Source organism: Dermacentor albipictus, chromosome 1 (genome assembly GCF_038994185.2).
Source record: "Dermacentor albipictus isolate Rhodes 1998 colony chromosome 1, USDA_Dalb.pri_finalv2, whole genome shotgun sequence".
Classification (NCBI taxonomy): Eukaryota; Metazoa; Arthropoda; class Arachnida; order Ixodida; family Ixodidae; genus Dermacentor; species Dermacentor albipictus.
Genome location: NC_091821.1, coordinates 32,259,911 through 32,282,328, shown reverse-complemented (window position 1 = coordinate 32,282,328; position 22,418 = coordinate 32,259,911). Strand labels below are relative to the sequence as shown.

Below are 22,418 nucleotides of genomic sequence, written 5' to 3'. Positions count from 1 at the left end.
GGCGCATCACTGCGTCGCTGATAGTTCCGCTGGCACCGCCGCACACTGTATACCCAAAAGTGCACTTCAGGTTTCGGCTCGCTCACGCTACTTAATTTACACGTCGGCGAGCAAAGTTGAAACAGCCAAGTAGTCATACGTTCCCCTGAAAGAATACAGCAAATAGGCTTTAGCGTGCCCCTGAATTTAGAGGCTGTCAGGATTGGGGGCTCAATCCCATCGCTCGTAACCCGTTGTCAAGGTTGGAGTCCGGCATGAATTAGAAGGTAGCTGGCCCACGCCGTCGTCCAACTTATCCACGCTGAGAACGTTGATGAAGGGAAGGACTGCTTCTCATCGAGAACGAGGAATATGGGTTTATTTACAGTATTTACATGCAGTTCATCAGTCTAGCATGACTTCTAGAGAAAGTACGTCAGTCTAACACGACTGCTTGAGAGAGTGTCTCAGTCTAACATGACTGCCTAAGAAAGTGTGTCGAGCATCCGCACAACAGCGGTTTATAAACACTCGGTCCCCCCTTGATTCCAAGGGGACGGAAACGTTCGTCCAGTCATTGTAAACACGCTGCCTCTCTCCGGGACGGCTTACACACGCGCATGCACGCACACGCACGTGCGCGCGCACACGCGTACGCAAGCACACACGCACGCACTCTCTCTCTCTCTCTCACACACACTCTCACTCACAGGTTCACGGTCCGGTCTGGAACCGACGTCACACGGACTTCGTAGAACTCGGAGCTGACTCTCGCAGTGCGGCCGGGTAGCCATTGTCCTGCGTCTTGGTCGGCGCGTGGGAAGGGGTCCCCGACGACGTTTCCGCGGCAACTCCCCCGCTCGTGGCCGACCCGGTTGGCGGTGTCGTGTTGCGGCACAAAGCCTGCTTCGTCGAACTCGTTCAGTCACAACGGCGACGAGGCTAGAGCGTAATGGTGGCGTTCCTTGAAAGTTGACGCCGCCGTCGTCGCAACTGGCTGGCAACACTTGCACCTCAGCTGGGCCGTTCTTAACAAGGCGCCGCCGTTGTTTGTTGGTGTGGCCATGAAACTACTTTAGTCATACCAGTGACATAACCTTGTGAAAACATATCTCAAAGCGTATGCGCTGGCGGTTTCCTGTGCCGTCGTTCAACCGCACTGGTTGCACGCGAAGTAACGTGCTACCGTACTGGCCATAACGCGATCACCACTGTAATTCTTGATCCTGGCCTGGTTTCAAACCCGTGCAGAAGTGTGTACATGAACGCTGAGTAAAGCTCACAGAGCTGTCACGCAACAATACTGTAGCAGCCAGTCTCATAAGTTTTCGTATCAATTTTTTCGCAACATTTTATTAAATGTTAAATGTACGAGAGAGAAGAAAACATTTATTTGCGGCGATGCTTCGTCTGCATCGCATTGCCATCCTACGTACAGCCGGTAATCAAGGTGCCGGTAGTAACATGCGTGCGTGAGCCCTTGAATATGCAGGATGACGTAATAGCTTGGTACTGCAGAAACCCGCAAGGTGGAGAGTAGTAAATAAGGGAAAATCAGGCGTCCACCCGTTCGTAGCAATTTCTACAAAGGAAACCCATAGGGGTTCCTTGAGAGAAAAGCCTCGCAGTTGAAGAAAAATTCGTCCTTGTCCGGACCAGGACGAATTTTTCTGCAACCGTTGAAATATTGCGAAAAGAAAGGCGGTGGCAAAGTATAGTGTTGCGCCTGGCCTATCTCTGCAAGGTAACTTTATGTCGCTTGTGGTTGGGCAGGTGTGCAAGCTGGAGCGAGTTGGTTACACTTCATTACGATGTTGTCCACAGCGCACGCTAACTTAAGCAGATAAGGAACAGGCGTTATTTACATCTATGCCTCTACGTTATTTCCTCAGATCTCTATGCGCTGTGAACGCCATCGAATTGTGGTTGTACGTCGCGTTTACCAACGCCTGCAGCTTGGACAGTACGTCGTGCGTGCAGCTTAACACGCTTGTGACGAGACCAACGTTCTTTCGCGCGCCGCGGTGCGAACCAACATGGCACTTTCCGCTCTTTTGCAGCGTCCTTGTGGCTGCAGGCCGCCAACCTGACCAGCGCCGTTCTGCTGACCTGTTTCGCCTGCCTCAAGTTCAATAACCGGCTCGTGCAGGTCACCTTCAGCTGGCCCACGCAGCAGTCACTGCTCCGGACGTGCGCCGAGAATGTCGCCTGGCTGCCGCTCCTCGGCGCCCGCGTGCTCGCCTTTGCCATACTCGTCGCCAAGGCGCTCGAGCCAACGCACGTCTTCGCCATATTCTTCGCCCTGAGCCTGCACTTCGAGTTCCGCCGCGACCGCGCCTCCACGGGCAACCAGCCGCGCGGCTTTCTATTCGCGGTAGCTGCGAACGTGGCTCGCGCCACAGTCGGCCTGTTCTTCAGGCTGCGCAACTGGCAGGAGCCGCTGGCTGCCAAGCCTTACGTCGTGTACATAATCATGCTTTTTGTGCAAAGCTTCGGCTGCATCTTCCTACCCTTCTTGCAGCAGTACGGCTTGTCGATGACCATGGCCGCGTTTCGTGCTTATTACGGGGCACCCGTTTTCGTCGCCTGCATCACGGTCCACTACGCGTTGCTGGCGATAGGCACCGCCGGCATGATCGCTTGGTACAGACTGGAGCGCGCAGGCACGTCAGGTTACGGAGCACTATGAGTGCAGCAATTTTTTTTACTCATTTGTACCGTTGTTGACAGCGTTTTCGTTGCGTGCAAAGCTAATACCACGCAAACCATGCCTTCGCATGCAGAATATTCTGGTCACCCGTAATGTATCCTAGTTAATTTGCGCCGATAATGCGCACGGTGCGACTTTGCCTATTGGTCGTCGCTGTAATCCAATCACGGTACCAGCCCTTCTAGATGAGTTTTCGTGGACTCACTGTTGCTTTGAGTTCATTTGCACTTGTTTTGTTCACGATCGGCTAGTCATGTGTAATTTAAATGGCTGTAGAAAGTTTGGTTTCCGCATAATAAAAATAATGCACTTCGTTTAAGGGCAGTCCCCGTTAAGACCGACCTGCACTGACGTGTGGAATTGGTCCGCCCAAGGCTGCGATTCTAGTTCGAAAAGCTACAGGGCTTCAAAAATAAAACTGTACAGACGGGACTACTTCGTTCTGGATCCAAATGTCTTGACGCGCTGTTTCGTGACTTTTCGCAAGAACTTTCACGCATACAATGCACAACACTCCAAAGCAACACATACTGCCCTCATATCAGAACACCCAGCTTTGTGTCAGCAGGTATATAATTTAAGAGCACATCTTAACACTCAAGCACTTTCTAAAACCATTATTATTACTTACCGAGTGCATTAAAAACACGAAGAGACGAAACACGAGCGATGTACTGTAATGCAGTTGTACCGACTCGCCCAGCTAGCTACCGTACTACAGTTCATTTCTAGAACCATCCTTTATCAAACTGTCCGCGGCTGCTTTCACCTTTTTGCAAGTAGAAGAACCTGTCGATGCTACCTGTAGGACGCTTCTCCAGGCACATGCAGCTCGCGCGTCTGCAAAATCTTCGAAATGCTGGGTCACCAATGCAGGGAGGTCAGGTGCCCCGGTCTGGGCTGTAAAGTGCTAACTCTTCCTCGCTCTCTGTAAAAAAAATCATGTGCTTCTTCCGAGGCTATTCGCCATGGTTCTCATTGATAAACCAAGAAATTTAGAGAAAGAAACCATTCAATATCTAATGTCTCATTTTATGCACCCAGTACTAAAGCTCGCTCCTTACTCGTCCAACTAGAACAGTACACCGATTGCAGCCTTGCCGTTACATGGCTGTTACGATCTCGACAACACGGGACGTAGGGTTGTTGGAACAAACCAGCTGTGTCTACCTGGCACCGTGGTAAGCGAGCGAGGCTGCTCGGCAGTGTGCCTTGTCCAGTATGTGCATGACCTCAGCAGAGCAACAGCAGCACTTGCGTGCCTCTACCCTGAAGAAAGCACGGCCTGAATATCTCAGGCGCACAGAGAGCGAAATGCTGTATATACCGGCATAGCATCCCAGTATGCAAGCAGCTATCCAACTGATGGTGCATGGCATAAAGGCCTTTTCGGCCTCACGATCAGACTACGTACGTGCACTTGCCGGCGCGCGAAAGCTCGCGCCTCACGCATGCGCACATGATGTAGGACAGATCGTACGCGTCGAAGAGCGGCGCGAGCACAGATATCTTGTTCAGACAAATATCGGTACTCTGTCTCACAAAAATACGAAACGAAGTCTACCGAGGCAAAAATAGTGAGCCAAGTGGGGGCGCACTGGCGCGCGTCTTGTAGGTTCAAACCGCCATTACTCGCCAGGCGTGGCAAACGCAAGGCGAGCGGGCGCGAGCTTTCCAGCCCCGGTACGCGTACGTGTAGTTTGGCCTTTAGTCGCTCCTAGGTGTCACCGTATACCGTTATCTCGTTACCGTCACCATTACATCGTTCTGTGTGAAAGGGCGGACGTTTTCACTGAATTTGCACTGCCCATGGGTCAGATTTCGCATTTCTAATGCTGTATTGTAATATTCTCCGGTCAAAGTATACACCTTCTGGAACAAGTGCGCGAAGTTGTCTTCAGCAGAGAAATTGCTAATGTACCTCCTCCATGATACCGTCTACTCCTGCAGTTTTACGGTACGACTACTAGAGGAAAATCTGGAGCTTTTGCGCGAGCGTAACCTGTACGGAACCGATTGCTACGTGTAGTTTTCTAGAAATGTATCTGGGTGAGTGAGCACGAAATGCGTTGCTGGACATATTCAATGAATACTGGCAGGATGGAAACGTTACTCAAGAATGGAGGACAAGCCGTCTGGTATCATTCCTTAAACCTGGCAAGGCACCACTAGAGCTGGCGTCATGCCGGCCCGTCGCGCTGGCAGTTGCGTAGGGAAGGTGATGGAACACATGATCCTTGCCAGATTTTCGTGGTACCTGGAACGCTACAAATTTATGCAAACGATATGTCCGGTTTTCGACGTCCCCGCTGCTCCGCTGATAATTCAAGTGTCACAGATCTGGTCACTTATGTGCAACATCAAAGAAGATGTAAATGGTTATCTCTCGTCATGTTTCTGGACGTAAAAATAGCTTATGACACTGTTGCTCATGGCACTATATTTGATGCTCTTGAATCGGTTGGTCTTCGTAGCCGCGTGTACCGGTGGACCCGCAACTACTTACACATGAGGTCTTTTTATGTGCAGACCGATGACGGGCCGACCTCTCAACACTGCTGTTCCCCAAGGGGGCGTCTTGAGTCCCACACTATTCAATCTTGTTCGTGTTGGTCTCGTGGAACTCGTGCCAAGTGCTGTACAGATATCAATGTACGCCGATGACATATGCATGTGGACATCAGGTGTAACACGTCCTCAGGTGCGCGCGAGGCTTTAAAAAAGCCACGACTTCAATATCGGCGTATCTTGGCGAACAAGGTCTCCAGATTTCAACCGAGAAATGTGCGCTGGTCGCGTTTACGCGGAAGCCAATGATGTCCTACGTCATAATTATCAATGGGAAAAATCTGTTACGCTAGGACGCACAGATTCTTAGGGGTGATCATTGATCGATACCTCAGCTGGAGTCTCCATGTGGCCTGCATGAAGAAACGCCTAACGGCCATTTCACACCTTTTCAAATTTATTGGACGGAAAACGTGGGGTACGTCAGTAGACCCGATGTTACAACTCCACAGTACGCTGTTTCTCGGGTATCTGAAGTACAGCTTACCTGTACTGAGCAAAACCTGCAGAAGTAACATCCGCACAATCGAGAGGGCGCAGGAGCTGACATTCAGGGTTGGTATTGGATTGCCGCGCTGCACATCAACAGCGGAGGCAATCGCGATAGCTCAAGATTACCCAGTCACAACTCATGACATTGGAAGTGCTCATAGCACATATAAGGCACGTTGTCCGCGCCCCTTTCCACCACTTCGCCGCGCTACCGAAAGACTGGCCCAGTGCCTCTTTTTGCCAGGAGATATGGGCGTACCGTTACTGCCTCCATGGAGATTATACGCCTGCCGAGAGGCTCCTTGCACCTCCTTGGCGTTTGGCTCGCCCACAAGTTCGACTCTCAGTACTGAGAATTCGAACGAAAACAGGACTTCCGTCGCCAGCTCTCAAGCTGCTATTTCTACTCGTGCTGCATGAGACTTAAAAGGACCGTCTCCAGATTTACACTGATGGCTCGAGAACTGTGGACTGATCTACAGGAGCTGTGATCTTTCCCAAAAAAAGCCGTGACCATTCAGTTTAAAACTTCTCACCGGACAACGTTGACTGCTGCGGAGCTTTCTGCACTTCGCAGCACACTTCGCATGATCCATGAAGATCTACCCCGAAGATGGAGCATAACCCCCAACTAGAAGGCAGCCCTGCATTGTTTGCTATCCGTTCTACATCATGGAGCGCAAGACGAACTTGTGCTCGAAATAAGGCAATTATATCACAAGCTAGCAGAGAAAGGACATGACATTATTTTCAGTGGCTTCTAGGTTACTGCGGCATCAAGGGATTCGAAAACGCCGATTAAGCTGCTAGGAGGGCTCACGAAGGTACCGTGAAGGAACCCCATCAAGAACTGACGCAGCAACAAAGCTTCGCATACTGGCGCGTGATGCCACGCGGTCCATGTGGATCACGCCAGCTTTCCGACATACTCGACTGCACCGCCTGGATCCATCCCTCCAACTACGCATTCCATCTGGACTATCCCGAATCGAGACAACTGTTATCTGCCGACTATGGCTAGGAGTGTCTTTCGCGAATGCATTTGCTTGCCGCATAGGAATGACTGACAGTGCTGCCTGTGATAGGTACGGCAGCCAGGAAACAATCGAACATATCCTGAGTCATTTTCCTCGCTACAGCTCAGAGATCGTCGCTCGTGACGGCGTTGGCACGCCTCGATGACCGGCCGCTTTCTGAGCAGACGACCATGAAGTGCCGGCTGATGCGACCTTCACACCAGATGCAGTGAAGGCGCTACCGAAGTTTTCCCGGTCAAGTGACCTGCTTGAACGACTGTGACACTCCAGCCTCCCTTTGTGTGTCTTTTTCTTTTTTTTTTCTCCCACTCTTTTCATGTGTGGACTTTTCTTCTTTCTTTTTGTAAGATCTTTGTTTCCCATTTCCCTTTCCCCAGTGCAGGGCAGTAAACTGCATATCTATCATCCCGTTAGCCTCCCTGCCTTTCTCATCTTTTTTTTTTCTCTCTCTCTCTCTTCGAAATTAAGAGGTCCTTCACCGGTCAATTTTAAGCGGCAGTAATTTGAAGTAAACCTAACTGAGGCTTTAAGCCGTTTGCCGCTCAGGAAAAGGCATGGACCAATATTGCCTTTTTAGCGCTACATGCTCTACTCAGTTTTAAAATTTCGTTTCTTGATGCTTGGCGAACCATTATAAGAGGGATCTGCTTGGCGAAACTGACACAGCTGCTCGGCGCAACTTTTTGGGCGAAATGTGCCTATCAGATCGTATGGCTGCAGCCAGCAAGAAGCCGAAGCCTCATAAGTGGTAGCGGACACACTGAAGATGTCATCATTATCGAAGGCGGTCAAAAATAATGTGATTTCATATGAAGTTTGCGTATATGTACCCAGCTTTTCTGGACACGAGGGTTTAGTCCAGGTGAGTGCCACTACGTGGCGTACTGACCTTAAACTTTTCAAACTCCCCGCGGTAACGCGGTTATGACGTCAACAAAACTAAAAATAATTGAAAGCTATCCATGCGCATTGAACTTCGCCGCAATGCTTGTCCCGCCGGCGTTATCAGTGTTCTCAATAAAGAGTATAGCTGCTCTTCGGCTGGAGATGGCCTGTCATCCTAGGAGTGTTTCGTCGCGACGAGCGATAATTGATTCTGAGCTTTTGATACGGTTCTTTCTTTTTTTTTCTTTGGAGTAAACAAGCTATACTCCGTTCAATATATAGCAGTCAACGCTTTTGAAGCTAGAGAGAATTCTTTCAGGGGCTTCGTTCGCACTTAGACATAGTTCGATGTTTTTTACTGCGATTGTGCGCAACAATGTAGGCGCAGTAATAAATGAAACAAGTTTCTCTCCTTAGAGACAAATACACTGTGGTATACGACCGCTAATGCGTTATTTTAGATCATTTTTGTTGTTTTTGGCAACCCGTCGCGAGGAGCCTCCCGTGCATTCTCGCGCGCAGCGTGGACGGAACGCGCGGAGTGATAACGTTTCTTGACCGAACTCCTTGCGTAGCCCCACAGGTGAATCTCCGCATGGCTGCCATTGGCTCTGTTGAAGCGGACGCTTTTTCGACGCTAGCGCCAAGGTCCCCTTCAGTTACGGCCCCAACAGGAGGGCGATGCTTCAGCAAAATGGCGGCGCGCATGATTGTTTACGTTGTCATGGTAACAGGAACAGCAGCTGTGCGGCACCTCCTCTCCCTAACGTATATTTATCTTTTTGTATTTATTATGCCGACCCGCTCCGCTCCCTTTCCCCATGCCGCGTGCACCGCTTATTTTTCTTGTTTTTCGCCTGTACGCGGCGCGTCCTCGTGTTTTTTTTTTTTTCTTATCATCGCGCGCTACGCGACGCATTGGCATTGCTTGCGAGCTGGCGCGTGGTGCGCCGTGGGCTGTGTTGGCCCGCACGCAGTCTTGCCCTTACTTATATTACACCAGCATGTGCCGGGGCATAAAAAAAAATTCGACTTCCAAAAGAACAGATCTTTGGTCTCGCTTTATTGACATCGTTTCCGAAAAAAAGATTTTTCTGATAACGTGGTGGGATACACGCCCAAAAAGAGAAGTGAAAGGTGCATGACACATACATGAATACTAAACACAAAAGTTCACAATTCACGCTAGAAAGCGCTAAGGCCGTTTCATGTACACACAAATCTAAGACTTTTATATAACGCCTTCAAGACCAAAGTGTAGACAAGCTTCTAATATATGCACTAAGATATTGCACAAAACTTGACATGTATGACATAGTTATGACAACTACAGAAAGCGAAAATTCACTGGCAATGGCAAGAACAGTGGCTCGCAAGATACATAAAAAAAGTACAGCGAAAAGCAAGAACTGTTTTATTGAGTCATACAAAACAACAGGAAATTACTTGCAGACCTGCACAAAAGTATGTGAAATGCGCGAGATGTTGATTACTATTGAACAACATGAAAAGGCAGACATGGCAGAACAAAAATAACATTGCACTAAAAACGCAAATACACATTATCACATTATTTTGCACTTGGCCACAAATTTAGTAACGATGGCAAGGGGAGCAGAAGGTATTCAGCTTTTGCAACAGCACATACAAAACATTCGCAGAAAGGCCTATTATTCAAAGACCAGGTGAAATAAGCCAACAGCAAGACTTTTCTTTTACCACGCATGCAATGCTTAGCAGTAAAATTATGTCGCTTAAAGGGAAGCTGAAGAGTGTCGAATTCAATAAGACGCTCATATACCGACGCGGCAATCTTATAAACCATGCAGGTAAAATTTTTTTTTTTTGGGGGGGGGGGGGGATTTTTCACTTAGGAGCGACGTAATCGCCGGTTAAAATTGCGCTGTAGCTCCGCCCTCCCGTCGAGCGCCGCGCGCCGCTGCTGACGCTGACGATACGAGCGGAAACCGCGGCGTAGTGACGTCAGCACTGGTGTTCCGTTCCTTCGCAGTCTCCGCGATCGTGCCTGACCGTGCTTATTTCTGCGTGCGTGTCGTCCTAATCTGCTTCTCTCGACCCTATATTCCTTTGTTTGTGTGTATGTAGAGTGGTAGTTGACGTGCGCAGCATCAATTGAACTTGTAGGCCGATCACGCCGGCGTTCTCTGCAGCCTACGGTTGCACGAACACCAGCGGCCGCGACGATGTTCCATTAGTTCCCGCAAGACAAGAAGCTTTCAACTAAGTGGGAGGCTGCTGTGAAGCGAAAGAACTTGAAGCGCTCAAGCACAACAGTGCTGTGCTCTAACCACTTCCGTGACGACGATTACCACCAAAGTTTATCAATGATGCGTGCTTTGGGTTCTCCTTCTTGTTAGCACGCTGAACGGAAGGTGCATGTCTATCTTCCACCCTTGACGCAGGCTTCATCGCCAAGCGCCGCAAATTTTCTATTCGCATGTGTGTTGTGAAACAGCCTGCATGCAGCTACCATAACGCAGTGCAATTGTAAAGTTTGCATGTGTTGGAAAGCCGGCTCACGCCAGGACGCTGCGCTCCCCCTTCTCTCGCGCACATAAGAAACCGACCATCTCACGTAGCCGACGGAATTCGCCGGTTACGAGTAGCGTGCGAATGGCGCGCTGATGAAGGTTCTATACTACACGTGCTACAACAGCCGGTAAACTTTTCCCGCCTTTGAACCGTCTGTGTAGATTGCCGACAGCTTTGGGGCAGCGCACAAATGCTGAAGATCGCATCACCGCTTACGTTCTACGAGGAGGCATGCGTGAACATAACACTACAGTTGTTTGCCCGGAAATGTACTCACTGGATCGCCGAGTGCAGCTTTTCCAACACGAGGAGATGCTAACACTTCGTCTTCGTTCGCGTGGAAAGCACTGCTTGCACCAGCATTTTTTTGCTTCTTGGAGAGGCCGGCACTTCTCAATCGGCTCGTACATGTAGGGAGTAAAGTATAAACCCCATACCAGTGATCTTGCAAGCGACAAGCGAGGCGATGGCTGTCGCGTTCACTCGTTGCCTACAAGTCGAACTCCACGCGAGCGACGGCTTTGAGCGACGACTTCCCGGTATGAGGGCAGCAATATGTATACGCGCCGAAACTAGCGTCACGCGTGCTTTATCAATTTAAGTTGATGTATTTTACTGTAAAAAGGAGCATAAAATATTTCTGAAGGTCTTGTTCTTATACTTGCACGTGTAAAGTTCAATAGTTTGTTCGTTCCGTGCGACAAACAGTAGTATTTGAGTTATGTACATCCTGTTCCGGCTTCGCACTATTCACTAGTCACTCATAGCACTTCCGGGCGACGAGCGACGAGTTCTAGATTTCTAGAAACGAGCGTTCGAGCGACAACACCGAGCGATCTGTTCAAGCGACGGCCTGTTTTTTTAGCTCGAAGCCGTCGCCGTCGCGCGCAAAATCGCTCTCGTGGGGTTTGGACTTAACGCCGAACTCCTCAGAGAAACGCAAGTCTCGAAATTTTCCATCACCGTCTCAGCAAAACAGCACCAAACTACCCTGCACCGTGCGTCATGTGTAGCGGCAGCAGTCGGTCCGGACAAACACCATTGTTGACGTCACGAGGCGCCCGACCAATCACACGCGGAAACGAGGCGCGCGAGCTGCCCCGAGTCTGCTGCTGCACTTTTCATCGAAATAAAATCTGTTTGCGCTTCTTGCGCTCAATTTCGATGCGATATTCGAATTCGAAGGGTTGAAAACCATGACGTACTGCTCTTCACTCATTTTTTCTGGAAAAGCTTTCAGCTTCCCTTTAAGGCACTCAGTCACACCTACCGGCCACTCCTTTGTGTAATAAACACGAACTGCAAAAGTCTGCTTGCAGTGCTCATGCTTCCCAGAAAAAAAAAGCGTATCATACCTACACATGAAGGTTGTTCGCGCGGGTTTTCCATGGGCAATTGCTGAGATAATACATAAACACGCACGGTAATTTTTCAGCTGTTAGTACGTTTGTAGAACGGTGACACACAGAAAAAGCACTGAGGGTGGAATGGAAAGCTGGGCGAGTTAGTGAAGTTGCAGAATGAGACTTCGCACAGGAAAACAAGTTGTAGACAAGTTGAAAATGAGGAGGAACATGTATTTGTCAGCTTTCTCTACCGGTAAGGGGGACGTGTCAAGGCGCAACGACGTCCGGAGACTCGTGGAGCACACGCATGCAGAGGGCCGTGTTCGTGCACATGCGTCTTTGGGTCTGCGCGCCCACCTGTTGTCTTTAGGCACCCGGAAGAACGTTTCAGGGCTTGTTTTTAAGGTATTCGTGCACCATGCACTGCACGGTGCACGAGCAGTGAGAGTCGTGAAACGGGTGAAACATCGCGGAGGAGGAGGGGAGGAGGAGGTAAGAGAAAAGAAGAAGGCAGGGAGGTTAACCAGAATAACGTCCGGTTGGCTACCCTACACCGGGGGAATGGGAAAGGGGAAAGCAAAGATCACAGGGAGAGAGAGGAGGGAAGTAAAGAAGGAAATTGCGGCAAGTTCGCTGACGCATGTGGTTTTACAGTAATTGCCTTAATAGTCACAGGTGGTCGCACAAACCCGTCGTCCTTAAGAAACACAAAAGCGCCTTCCCCGCTTTATGGGCCGACGGGCGATGGGGGCGGTGTTCCAGCAGCACCTGCACAGAAAGCGGTCGATTGTCCAGTTTTTGGAAAGCTTTGGCAAGTTCTTGTCTCTCTAGGGCATATCTTGGACAGTGGTCGATGTTTTCTTCGGTGCCACAGACCTCGCATGCTGCACTCTCAGTCACTCCAATTAACGTAAAGTATGCCTTTGTGAAGGCAACTCCTAGCCAAAGGCGACAGAGAAGCGTAGCTTCACGTCGGGGAAGCACAAGCACGCAGCTATCGAGGACCACGAAACTGACGAAACTGCCCCCGCCGGTCAACGCACAACAGCGCACGCTTGCCAATAACAGCAGATAACGAAACAAACTTCATGCAGCGGGCCAAGCTGGCGTGGGGCCGGCGGGAGCGCGCGCGCGAAGACAATCGAAAGTGAGGCGGTTACGTGGAAGGGCAAGGGGAGAGGAGTTGAGAGGCGGGGCGAAAGGGCACAGTGTCCTGGATCATTGGGAAGCACAGCAGATAGCGGCCATTTAAGGCACTCGAGCAGTTGACGAAGGAATATTTTACATGGGCTGCAATTTATGCACACACATTTAAATGCGCAAGCACGTTGGCTATAGCCCCCTACCCCCTTCTATTTAACTACAAATTTGGTCTCGGTGGCAGTTATATAGTTCTACTGGGACGGCGAGATAAATTCTGCGCCGTTCGTAAAGCAGACTTAACTTTCAGAGTCCTCGTATGCGCAAATTAATAAATAGCCCGCAATTGACACACGCACTCCGAATTTTGCCTGCACATACCCCCTCATGTACCCCCCCCCCCAAAAAAAAAAACAAGGTTCTCGTTTAGCTCGCCGATGTCATCGGGTAATCTGTTATCGTGATTCGTAGAACGCTTGAAAATAGACAGAAAACGAGTATTCAGTAATTACTCGCGTTGATTGTGATTAAACCATAAATACTGTACTTTTTTCTCCTACATCACGCCTAAGATGGCCCCCACTTCCACCAAATGTGAACTTGGTTCCATGCGCAATTATTCTGGAGCACTGGAAAACAGCGAATACCCACCGAACGCTTTCAATCACTTTCAATCACTTTCAAGCAATTTTTGCAAGTGTTATAATTCAACAGCACATATTTATCTTGGCGTGCTCATTGACCATAACGTTGACCCCATTTTCGCCAAATTCGACCTTGCCTGCAATTATACTCGACATTGCATGCAATTCTTACTGAAGCGGGCTAAATTCTGCGCCTTTCGCAAAACAAACCTATAAAGCTCTGAAGTACTCGGATACGTAATTTACTGCAAAGGCTCACACATACTGCATTAACTCACACACTGAAAGTCTTTGCCCTATTTTTATTGGCCAAAAAAGTGCATGTAGGTAATTATAAATATACGTACTATTCTACGTACCTTACACTATTTTTCCACATAGTCCCCACACCGGTTCAGACCCCCATTTGTCCCATAGCAACACTAAATTTGACATGCTCCTGGGGTCAGTCAGCGACGCACACTGCCTTCCCGAACGCTCGTTGTCATGCAACTCACAACACCACCTCGCACTTCTCAAAAAGAGACACCTTTCCCCCATACGTGGGTTGCATTTCCCTGTGCATTTAGATGGGCGTTTGCTCCTTGCTTCACAGAAAACGAATCACACTTCGTTGCTCGTACGCCGTGGACATGTGAGGCACAACCGCCATGTTCAACAACTGACAACCGCTCCTTGCTGCGGAGCTACCGGCAAATAAGGCCGGGCCGGTCCAAAAAAGGTCGGACGCTACCGGGCTCGCTTGGCGACAGGTCCACTTGTTGACAGTGCGGCTTCCCAAGACATGTACTCTCGACCTGACCAACCCAAACGCGGTCGCCGTCACCGTAAGGCTCAGGCGCACTTCGACAGCAAGCTGTAAGTTCTACGCCCTTTTCATTGAGAGCCCGATGTGCGATTCCTGTGGGTGCGAGGAGACCATCGAGCACCTACTTTGTACCTGCCCCCGCTACGATGTACAACGCCTATATCTGCGGTAAACTTTACACCGACTGGGCTTAAACCGTTCACCGAGTCGGATACTCGGACCGTGGCCACACCCGTCACTGGCACGAAAAGTGAATCGTGCATTAGTGCAATACTTGAAGTGCACGGGCTTAAGAGACCGTTTATAGTGTCCCTGTGCATAGTGTCCCGCCCATACGCACTCAGTGCTCACTCTCTCCCTTTTTCTTCTTTCTATTCCCCTTTCCCCCACCCCCAGTGTAGGGCAGCAAAGCGGATGCTCTTCTGGTTGACCTCCCTGTTTTTCCTGTCCTTGCTTTCTCCCTCTCTCACACTGTGATTTCAACGCCGCCTTCACAATAAACGTGCTCGCTAAAGTTGGGCCAAGCGTTAAGTCTAACGCTAGGCCTAATCTTGGCCTTGGCCGCTCGACTTGACACCGTCGTCGTGGGGCCACCATCGCAAGTCGGCGCACCCTTAGAAAGCATTGAAATTGAAGTTCGAAAACCAAGGCCGCGCAAAAATAACTTCAGCGTCTCTAGCGTTGACCAGCCGCAAGCTAAACAAGCGAAACTCGCCCAGACCCTGTTAAGAATGGCGAGCTGCAATGCAAGATTGCCACCCAGTTAGGACTGGGGAAAGCAACATCTCGGGAGCATCGCCGCGAACTTCTAGCCACAGCGTGACTAAAACGACTTTGTGTCGGGGAACAAGACGCGCATTCCCCACTCTCCGTCGCTTCAGCTAGGATGCGTTCGATGAAGCGGGCTTTGTGCTCAAAACGGCGCCATCCTCTAGCCTCATCGCCGTTGTGACGGAATGAGTTCGGCGGGCGAACTATTGTGCCCAAACTCCCCAGCGCGGACCTGATCTGCTACGCGTGCGCGAGCTGCCGCGGGAAAGCCGTTTTTTGTTGCTTCCCACGCGCCGACCGGGACGCAGGACAACGAGCTACCCAGAATGGCTCCGAGCTACCCGGAACGGCTCCCCTCTGACGTCGGTTCCGGACATTCGCCCGTGGGTGCCTTTCTGTGTGTAAACTGTCCTGCGGGGCGGCGGCGAGTTTACAATGAGTAAACGAACGTTCGCGTCACCTTGTATCGCGGGAGGACCGAGTGTTTAAAAACTGCTGTGGTGCGAATGCTCGAGACACTTTTCTTAAGCAGTCATGTTGGACTGACACTCTTTTTCTAAAGCAGTCATGTTAGGCTGATGCACTTTTCTCAAGCAGTCATGTTAGACTGATATAAATACTGTAAATAAACCCATATTCCTCGTTCTCGATGAGAAGCAGTTCTTCCCTTCATCAACGTCCTCAGCGTGGATAAGTTGGACGACGGCATGGGCCAGCTACCTTCGAATTCATGCCGGACTCCAATCTTGACAACGGATCACGAGCGATGGGATTGAGCCCCCAATCCTGACAACCCGGACGCACCCGAGACGCAGGTAGCAAATGACAGCGAGACCCCGGACGCAGCCGAGACGTAGGCAGCCAATACCACCCAATGGCAAAGTGTATCTGGCAATCGCAAACTGTAAGCAAGCTACAGTCTATTAAGGAGCGGAAGGCAGAAAACTTCAAGTACCTTAAAGAATTACCATACCATGTAGTAGTCATTAGGCCTACGGAGAGGCGCAAAATTTCTTCGTTTCCGTGTGCCACACTAGCCGCTGCACTGAACAAGGTTGCGGGTGACGCACATTTGGCTAGGCTAGCGGTCTACAAACCTGACACCAGAAGCAACACCATCACAGCTATTGTGAAAGAACAGCAGCATGCTGTGAACATTTCGAGGCAAGTCAAGACGCTATCCGATCCGAAGTGGGGTACTGGCAATGTCACTAGCTACATGGCACCTCCAAAGAACAGCGTGCGGCTCGTTATACCCCAGGTTGAGCCTGGTAGCACCAACCGGGATCTCATGGAAAACATTTTCTCCCCGCATAGCGCAGTCCTTGCAGCGAGGATGTTAGGCAAAACCAGCACAGCCATCGTCACGTTAGAAGCACCCAGAATTCCACAGAGGGTTTATTATTATAACTGCCCGCTTAAGACCCGCGCAATCAAGAACTGGCCAGTATTATGCCTTTCTTTTCACAGAAGTGGCCACATGCAAACATTTTCTCCAAACCAACCGATGTGTTCCCAGAGTGGAGTCGACCGTGACCAAGACACCCAGTGCGGAGATGTCAGAATGTTTGTGTCAGATGCCAAGAAGACGGCCATATGACAACAATCCCCACGTGTCCGTACAAAGCATTCCAGACGCCTTCGCCTCCATCAGTACGGTCAAGAAGCCCAGCTCGACGATATGATGCCACTAGACGTAATAACAAAAGGTCAGTCACCCCAACAATGCAGAGACAGGAATCTAAATCACCAGCACCACGACAGGAACCAAGCGGTCAACCCAAGCACCACCCACACAAAACACCGAATATGCGACGCAGTCCGTCAACTCAACCGAAGCAACCTCGCCAGTCACTATCCAAGCTTGACCAAGCTATAGCCAAGCACAAGCCGATCTAGAGAAGGCACGGTCCTTGATGCTTACGACACAACGTGCTTTCAACGAGTTACTAGAAGAAAAGAAACAAGTTGAAAGCGCAGAAAAGCTTCAGAAGCCATCAGCTAGATTGTGGGCCGACAACCCCCTGACCAGCCCTTCTACTCCTACAGCGCCGGATAAGACAACCTCTGCTCCTCCAAACCTATCACCACGAAAGGTATGCCCGCCGCCCACATCGCAGTCCGTATCCGAAAAACCCGTTATGCTTGCGAACGAAAAGATCACGGCAGCACTAATGGAGTTACGAAAAGACTTGACGCCCAAGAGGAGAAGCAAGCCGAACAGACCAACGTAGCTACCCCACTGGCCACAATCATGACAAAACTGTGTGTACTAGACACGATTACAAACCAGCTCAGCCAAGTTCATGTAGAACAGCAGAGGCTCCACCTAGAGCAAGATTACATTTTACAGCGCTTGAGCACCCTGGAAAATAAGCAGCCACCCCCAACAAAGCACATCTCTGCCGGAAAACAAAAGTCAGCCCCTACTAACAGCATAAATATGGCGCCTATTTCCCCCGAAGATACACCAGACATCCTACATTGGGATTGTCGAGGTCGTCAAGCCTGTGCATCAGAATTGAAACTTCTATTCGAGCGTATAGGTTATCCCAGCATTCTTCTGCTGCAGGAGTCCAAGGGAACGTCTCCGGGTTTTCATCACTGCAAAGCTCTGTTTTCTTCTAGCATCATGCATGCTCATTATATACAGGAGAAAATACAAGCACAAGCCGCTATTTCTGTACACAAAGACACACCGCATGCGCAGCTGGACACCGCCACCTTCTGCACGTCACATCAAGAAATTCTAGCAGCGAGAATACGTTACAACGACAATCATATAGTCATGGCTAGTACATACTACAGACCATCGCCAAAATCACACGACACAAATTATGATTGGTTATGGCAACTGAAACACGCCTATACAAGAGATGCCATTCTGGTAGGTGGGGTCTTCAATGCGCCGCATGAAACATGGGACTACCGAAACTCAAGCTCATAAGGAGCAAGACTTAATTTAATGCAGCCAGCGAAAAGGCAGGGCTTTTATTGGCCAATGATCTCGACCATTCTACGCGACGCGGTATGCAACCTGGACAACATGACACGATTCCAGACCTGACCTGGCACTCTGGCAACATCATTAAAGGGACACTAAAGGTTAATAATAAGTCAACGTGGACTGTTGAAATACTATCCCAGAAACCTCGAAACGCTTGTTTCATGCGAAGAAGAGACTTATTTGACAAGAAAATGCGTTCTCAAGCGTCCGCGTACCTCTAGCGCAGTTCAACTCGCCCGCCCTCCGATCGAGGAGTGGGGACGTCATGGCCTCATAGTGACGTTGCTCCGTCGATGAGTAAAACGGCGCCCGCAGACGGCGCTACGACTTTTGTGCGCAAAACGCAAACGCGCGGCCAGAAACAGAGCTAAGACAGAGCCGACAGCAGTGTGAAAGCGGAACTATGGTGGCTAGCGGAAGGGAAAGCGCGCGACGATAAGCTGGTTATTTATTTTATGACACGAACTTTGACGCTCGTTGCAATGGACGACCCTGACAACGACACACTGGCTCGCGATGCTGGGCTCGATTTCAGCGATTTAAGCACTGATGAACGTGACCTGCTGATGAGGGCTCGTGCTGCCGGCGTCGTTACGTACTACTACGACGGCAACTGTATGTCATGGCTGTACATATTCGCACATTTACCCGCCGTGGTTGCTCAGTGGCTATGGTGTTAGGCTGCTGAGCACGAGGTCGCGGGATCGAATCCTGGCCACGGCGGCCGCATTTCGATGGCGGCTAAATGCGAAAACACCCGTGTACTTAGATTTAGGTGCACGTTAAGAACCCCAGGTGGTCAAAATTTCCGGAGTCCCCCGCTACGGCGTGCCTCATAATCAGAAAGTGGTTTTGGCACGTAAAACCCCATATATTATTATATTCGCACATTTGTAGCTTTTCCTTCGTGAAAACCAAATGCCGCACTCACCACCCCGGAATCGACCTGGAGTTCTTGCGCTTCGGAGAATGCAGGCAAGACCAACGGAACAACGCTACGGGAAAGCATTGCTTTGAAAGGCACTCCACACGACTTCAGTAAGTCGGCGTTGAACTCGTAATCCTCTGGACAAAAGTTCAGCGAGCGCACTATGTGATTTTTCGCGCTGTGGCAGAAGTACGGCACTTAATCACTTTGAACGGAGAGGTTCACTCGTTGGCACACAGTGATAAGTAACGTTGGATTCACCGCTGCAACTGCCCTTGGCCAAGTTCCGCGGGCCGTTCGCGCATCCCACGACATCCCATGGACATGGCATTCTCGCTGCTTGTCCAAATGCAAGTTTCGCGAGCCAGCAGAACCAGCGCAGCACGACGTGATAACGAAACAACTAAAACTCCAAAGCGCGCGTGGCGCAGAGTCGAGCGCGCAGAGTCAAGCGAAAACGAAACCTTTCGACCACCCATACTACTTAAGGGTAACGTCAAAATGTTATTTTTTCTTAGAATCAAACAGAAGTAGACAAGCAGCATGTTCTTCCGTCTTATAACTTAATGAAATGTTCTTTTTAATACGAGTAGTTGAGTACTAGTGACATAAATTATGATGAGGAGTGCCTTCGTCATCGGGCTAGTACCGGAATGTCGCTGGGGGGTCTCAAATCGTGTCATGCATTTACCACTATTTCTCGTTTGCTAAAGCTCTGTATGCGATTATATTGACGGCTTAGATGTTCTAGAGCATTGATTTATCACTTTAACTTAACTCATAGTAAACTTAGTGTCCCTTTAAGGATTGGCGTTGCGGCCATGAGACAATGGGTAATGATCATTACCCAATTTCGATTGAGCTGAACTCAACTCTGAGAAAACGAAGACGCACTACTCATACAGTCAATTGGGAAAAGTTCAGAGAGGCACTCGGTGAACATCTAGAATAACTTCCGGTTGAGGACCTCCTGCGAAGGGCCAAAGAACAAGCCACCACTACCGCACTGGTGACAACAGATGTCCCCACACCAGATACCCACCTCCTCAGCCTCTTGGAGAGCAGGAAGTAGGCATAGCAAGAATACCTGTTATGAAGAAAGGATTATAAAAAATTGCTGTCTTTGCGCAAACGAACAGCAGAGGCGAGAATACACGCTAACCAGCTCACTCGGGAGAGATGGCTAGACTTCTGTAGCACTCTGTCACACCGTCCAGGGCGCTTGTGGCACACCTTCCGAGCTATAAATGGTCAAAAGAAGACTAGGAGTAACACCCTGATCCACACCGGTCAGACCGTGGAGGAACTAAAGCATGAGGCAGCATACACCTTTTTCCCGCAGCCCGTTCATATGCCACCATCCGATATCTACACCCCTCTGCTGTCTGAGAACTCGGACGGCATCAGTGCACCATTCAATCTGCTTGAGTTAGAGCTAGCCCTTTCGCAAGTGAAGCGGAACAGTGCCCCAGGACAAGACGAGATCTCCTGGCGCATGCTCTGCAACGCAGACAGAACTACTAAGCAAGAGCTCATAGAGTTGATCAACAAGCATTGGCAATACGGCTCCCTGCCTAAGCACTGGAAGCATTGCGTTGTCTTACCTATACCGAAACCTGGCAAGCAACCGACGCAACTCCACAATATGCGACCTGTCTCACTCCAATCATCTGGAAGGTAACGGAAAAGATGGTTACCACACGCTTCTCCCACCCCCTCGAAGAGTGTGGGTACCTCCTCCCCTTCCAGACCGGATTCCGGCTGCAATTGAGCACACAGGATAGCCTCGATGCATACCAGCATCAATCGCGAGAGGAAATCCTGCAGAGAATGGCCAAACATTCTAGTAGCAGTTGACTTGAAAACGCTTTTGATACTATTGGCCACCCTGCTGTTATCAAAGCAGTTGAAAACACCCAAGCAGGCACCAGAATTGTAAACTTCGTTAAGGCATTTTTAAAAGACAGCACATATGAATTTCAGCTATCTCCCGGTCATTTAGCCAGGCACTTCAATAATAATAATATTTGGGGTTTTACGTGCCAAAACCACTTTCTGATTATGAGGCACGCCGTAGTGGAGGACTCCGGAAATTTTGACCACCTGGGGTTCTTTAACGTGCACCTAAATCTAAGCACACGGGTGTTTTCGCATTTTCGCCCCCATCGAAATGCGGCCGCCGTGGCCGGGATTCGATCCCGCGACCTCGTGCTCAGCAGCCCAACACCATAGCCACTGAGCAACCACGGCGGGTTAGCCAGGCACTTCATCAACTCTGTAGGTGTCCCGAAGGGTCGGTCACCACCCCTATACTCTTTAATGTCGTCATGGCCAAGATCGCACGGAAGTTAGACGTAGTTGAAAACCTTCGGTTTACAATATACGCTGATGATATCACCCGGTGGACGACCTGTAGGCTCAGTTCTGCTGAACAAGTAACAACGCTACAAAATGCACGGGACATAACTGATCAGGAGCTAAAGCCAACAGGCATGAGGCCCTCGCCGGAGAAGACGCACTACATCACGATACATGACAAACATGGAAGGTCCGACCTAACCCTTTACTTCGACGGCAACCAAATTCGCCATCCGGAAGAGGGATACCTCAGAATATTCGGCATCCCAATCAACAAGGACGGTACGGCAATCACATGGCTGCAGCATTTGAAGCAGAAAGGGGAATCAATGGTGCACCTTATCATGAGGCTAACCCACCACAGCGCAGGGGCAGGAACACAGATTGCATAACGACTTACGGTAGCTGTTCGCATCGCCAAGATAAGGTACGGAGCCCCACCTTACGACCTGACGGCTGCAAACTATAAGCAACTTGACAGGCTACACAACATGGCTATATGAGGGCAATCACCGGCCTACCAATACACGCAAAAACAGAAGAGCTGCACAGATATTCCCGACGGTGAAAGCACTGCTTAAAACCCGCAAGGATAACCACGAAACAAGGCTGAAAAACACGTGGAGTGGTCAGTGACTGCTATCTACATTGCATGGCACGAACCTGCACCTGCCAACGCTGAATCACCTCCTTCCACCCTGGGATATAATAAGGGTTACGGAACCCAGACCAATACCCACGAACACCAAAGGTGAAGGCAGGGCACACCGACAACAAATAGTATTAGACGAGCAAGATAAGCATGAAGGAACAAAAATATTTACTGATTCTGCCTTACAATACGATGAACATTCAGGCAAAATGTATGCCGCTACCACTTTTTACAGAGAAAACGGGCTAGCACACACCGTGAGCCACAGCGGCTATGCTCACTGGACAGTCACCGATCGTGAACTACTATCCATCGAAGAAGCCAATCAACTCTGTGATGGGCGCACAGAAGACACGGTTAACATCTACACTGACAGTCAAGAGGCCCTCAAGCAACTGAACTCCCGATCCTACACGACTATACCATAGCACACCGCATAAAACAAGCCTGCCGTCACCGGCGGGATAATAAACATGCACGCATTTTCGTACACTGGACACCAGGTCACAACATGAGAGGAGCGGGGAACAGGGCGGCCCA

General features: G+C 49.9%; 1 protein-coding gene across 1 annotated transcript in view; it reads left to right on the top strand.

The window, feature by feature from the left end:
* The window catches only part of LOC139060779 (uncharacterized), a 28,764-nt gene extending 25,624 nt beyond the window's left edge, over window positions 1–3,140 (top strand). Inside the window, exon 3 of the mRNA XM_070539892.1 lies at window positions 2,040–3,140. Coding sequence (XP_070395993.1) covers window positions 2,040–2,668 — 629 coding nt within the window. The 3' untranslated portion in view covers window positions 2,669–3,140. The remainder of the gene's footprint in view (window positions 1–2,039) is intronic.
* Window positions 3,141–22,418: the final 19,278 nt, after the last annotated feature.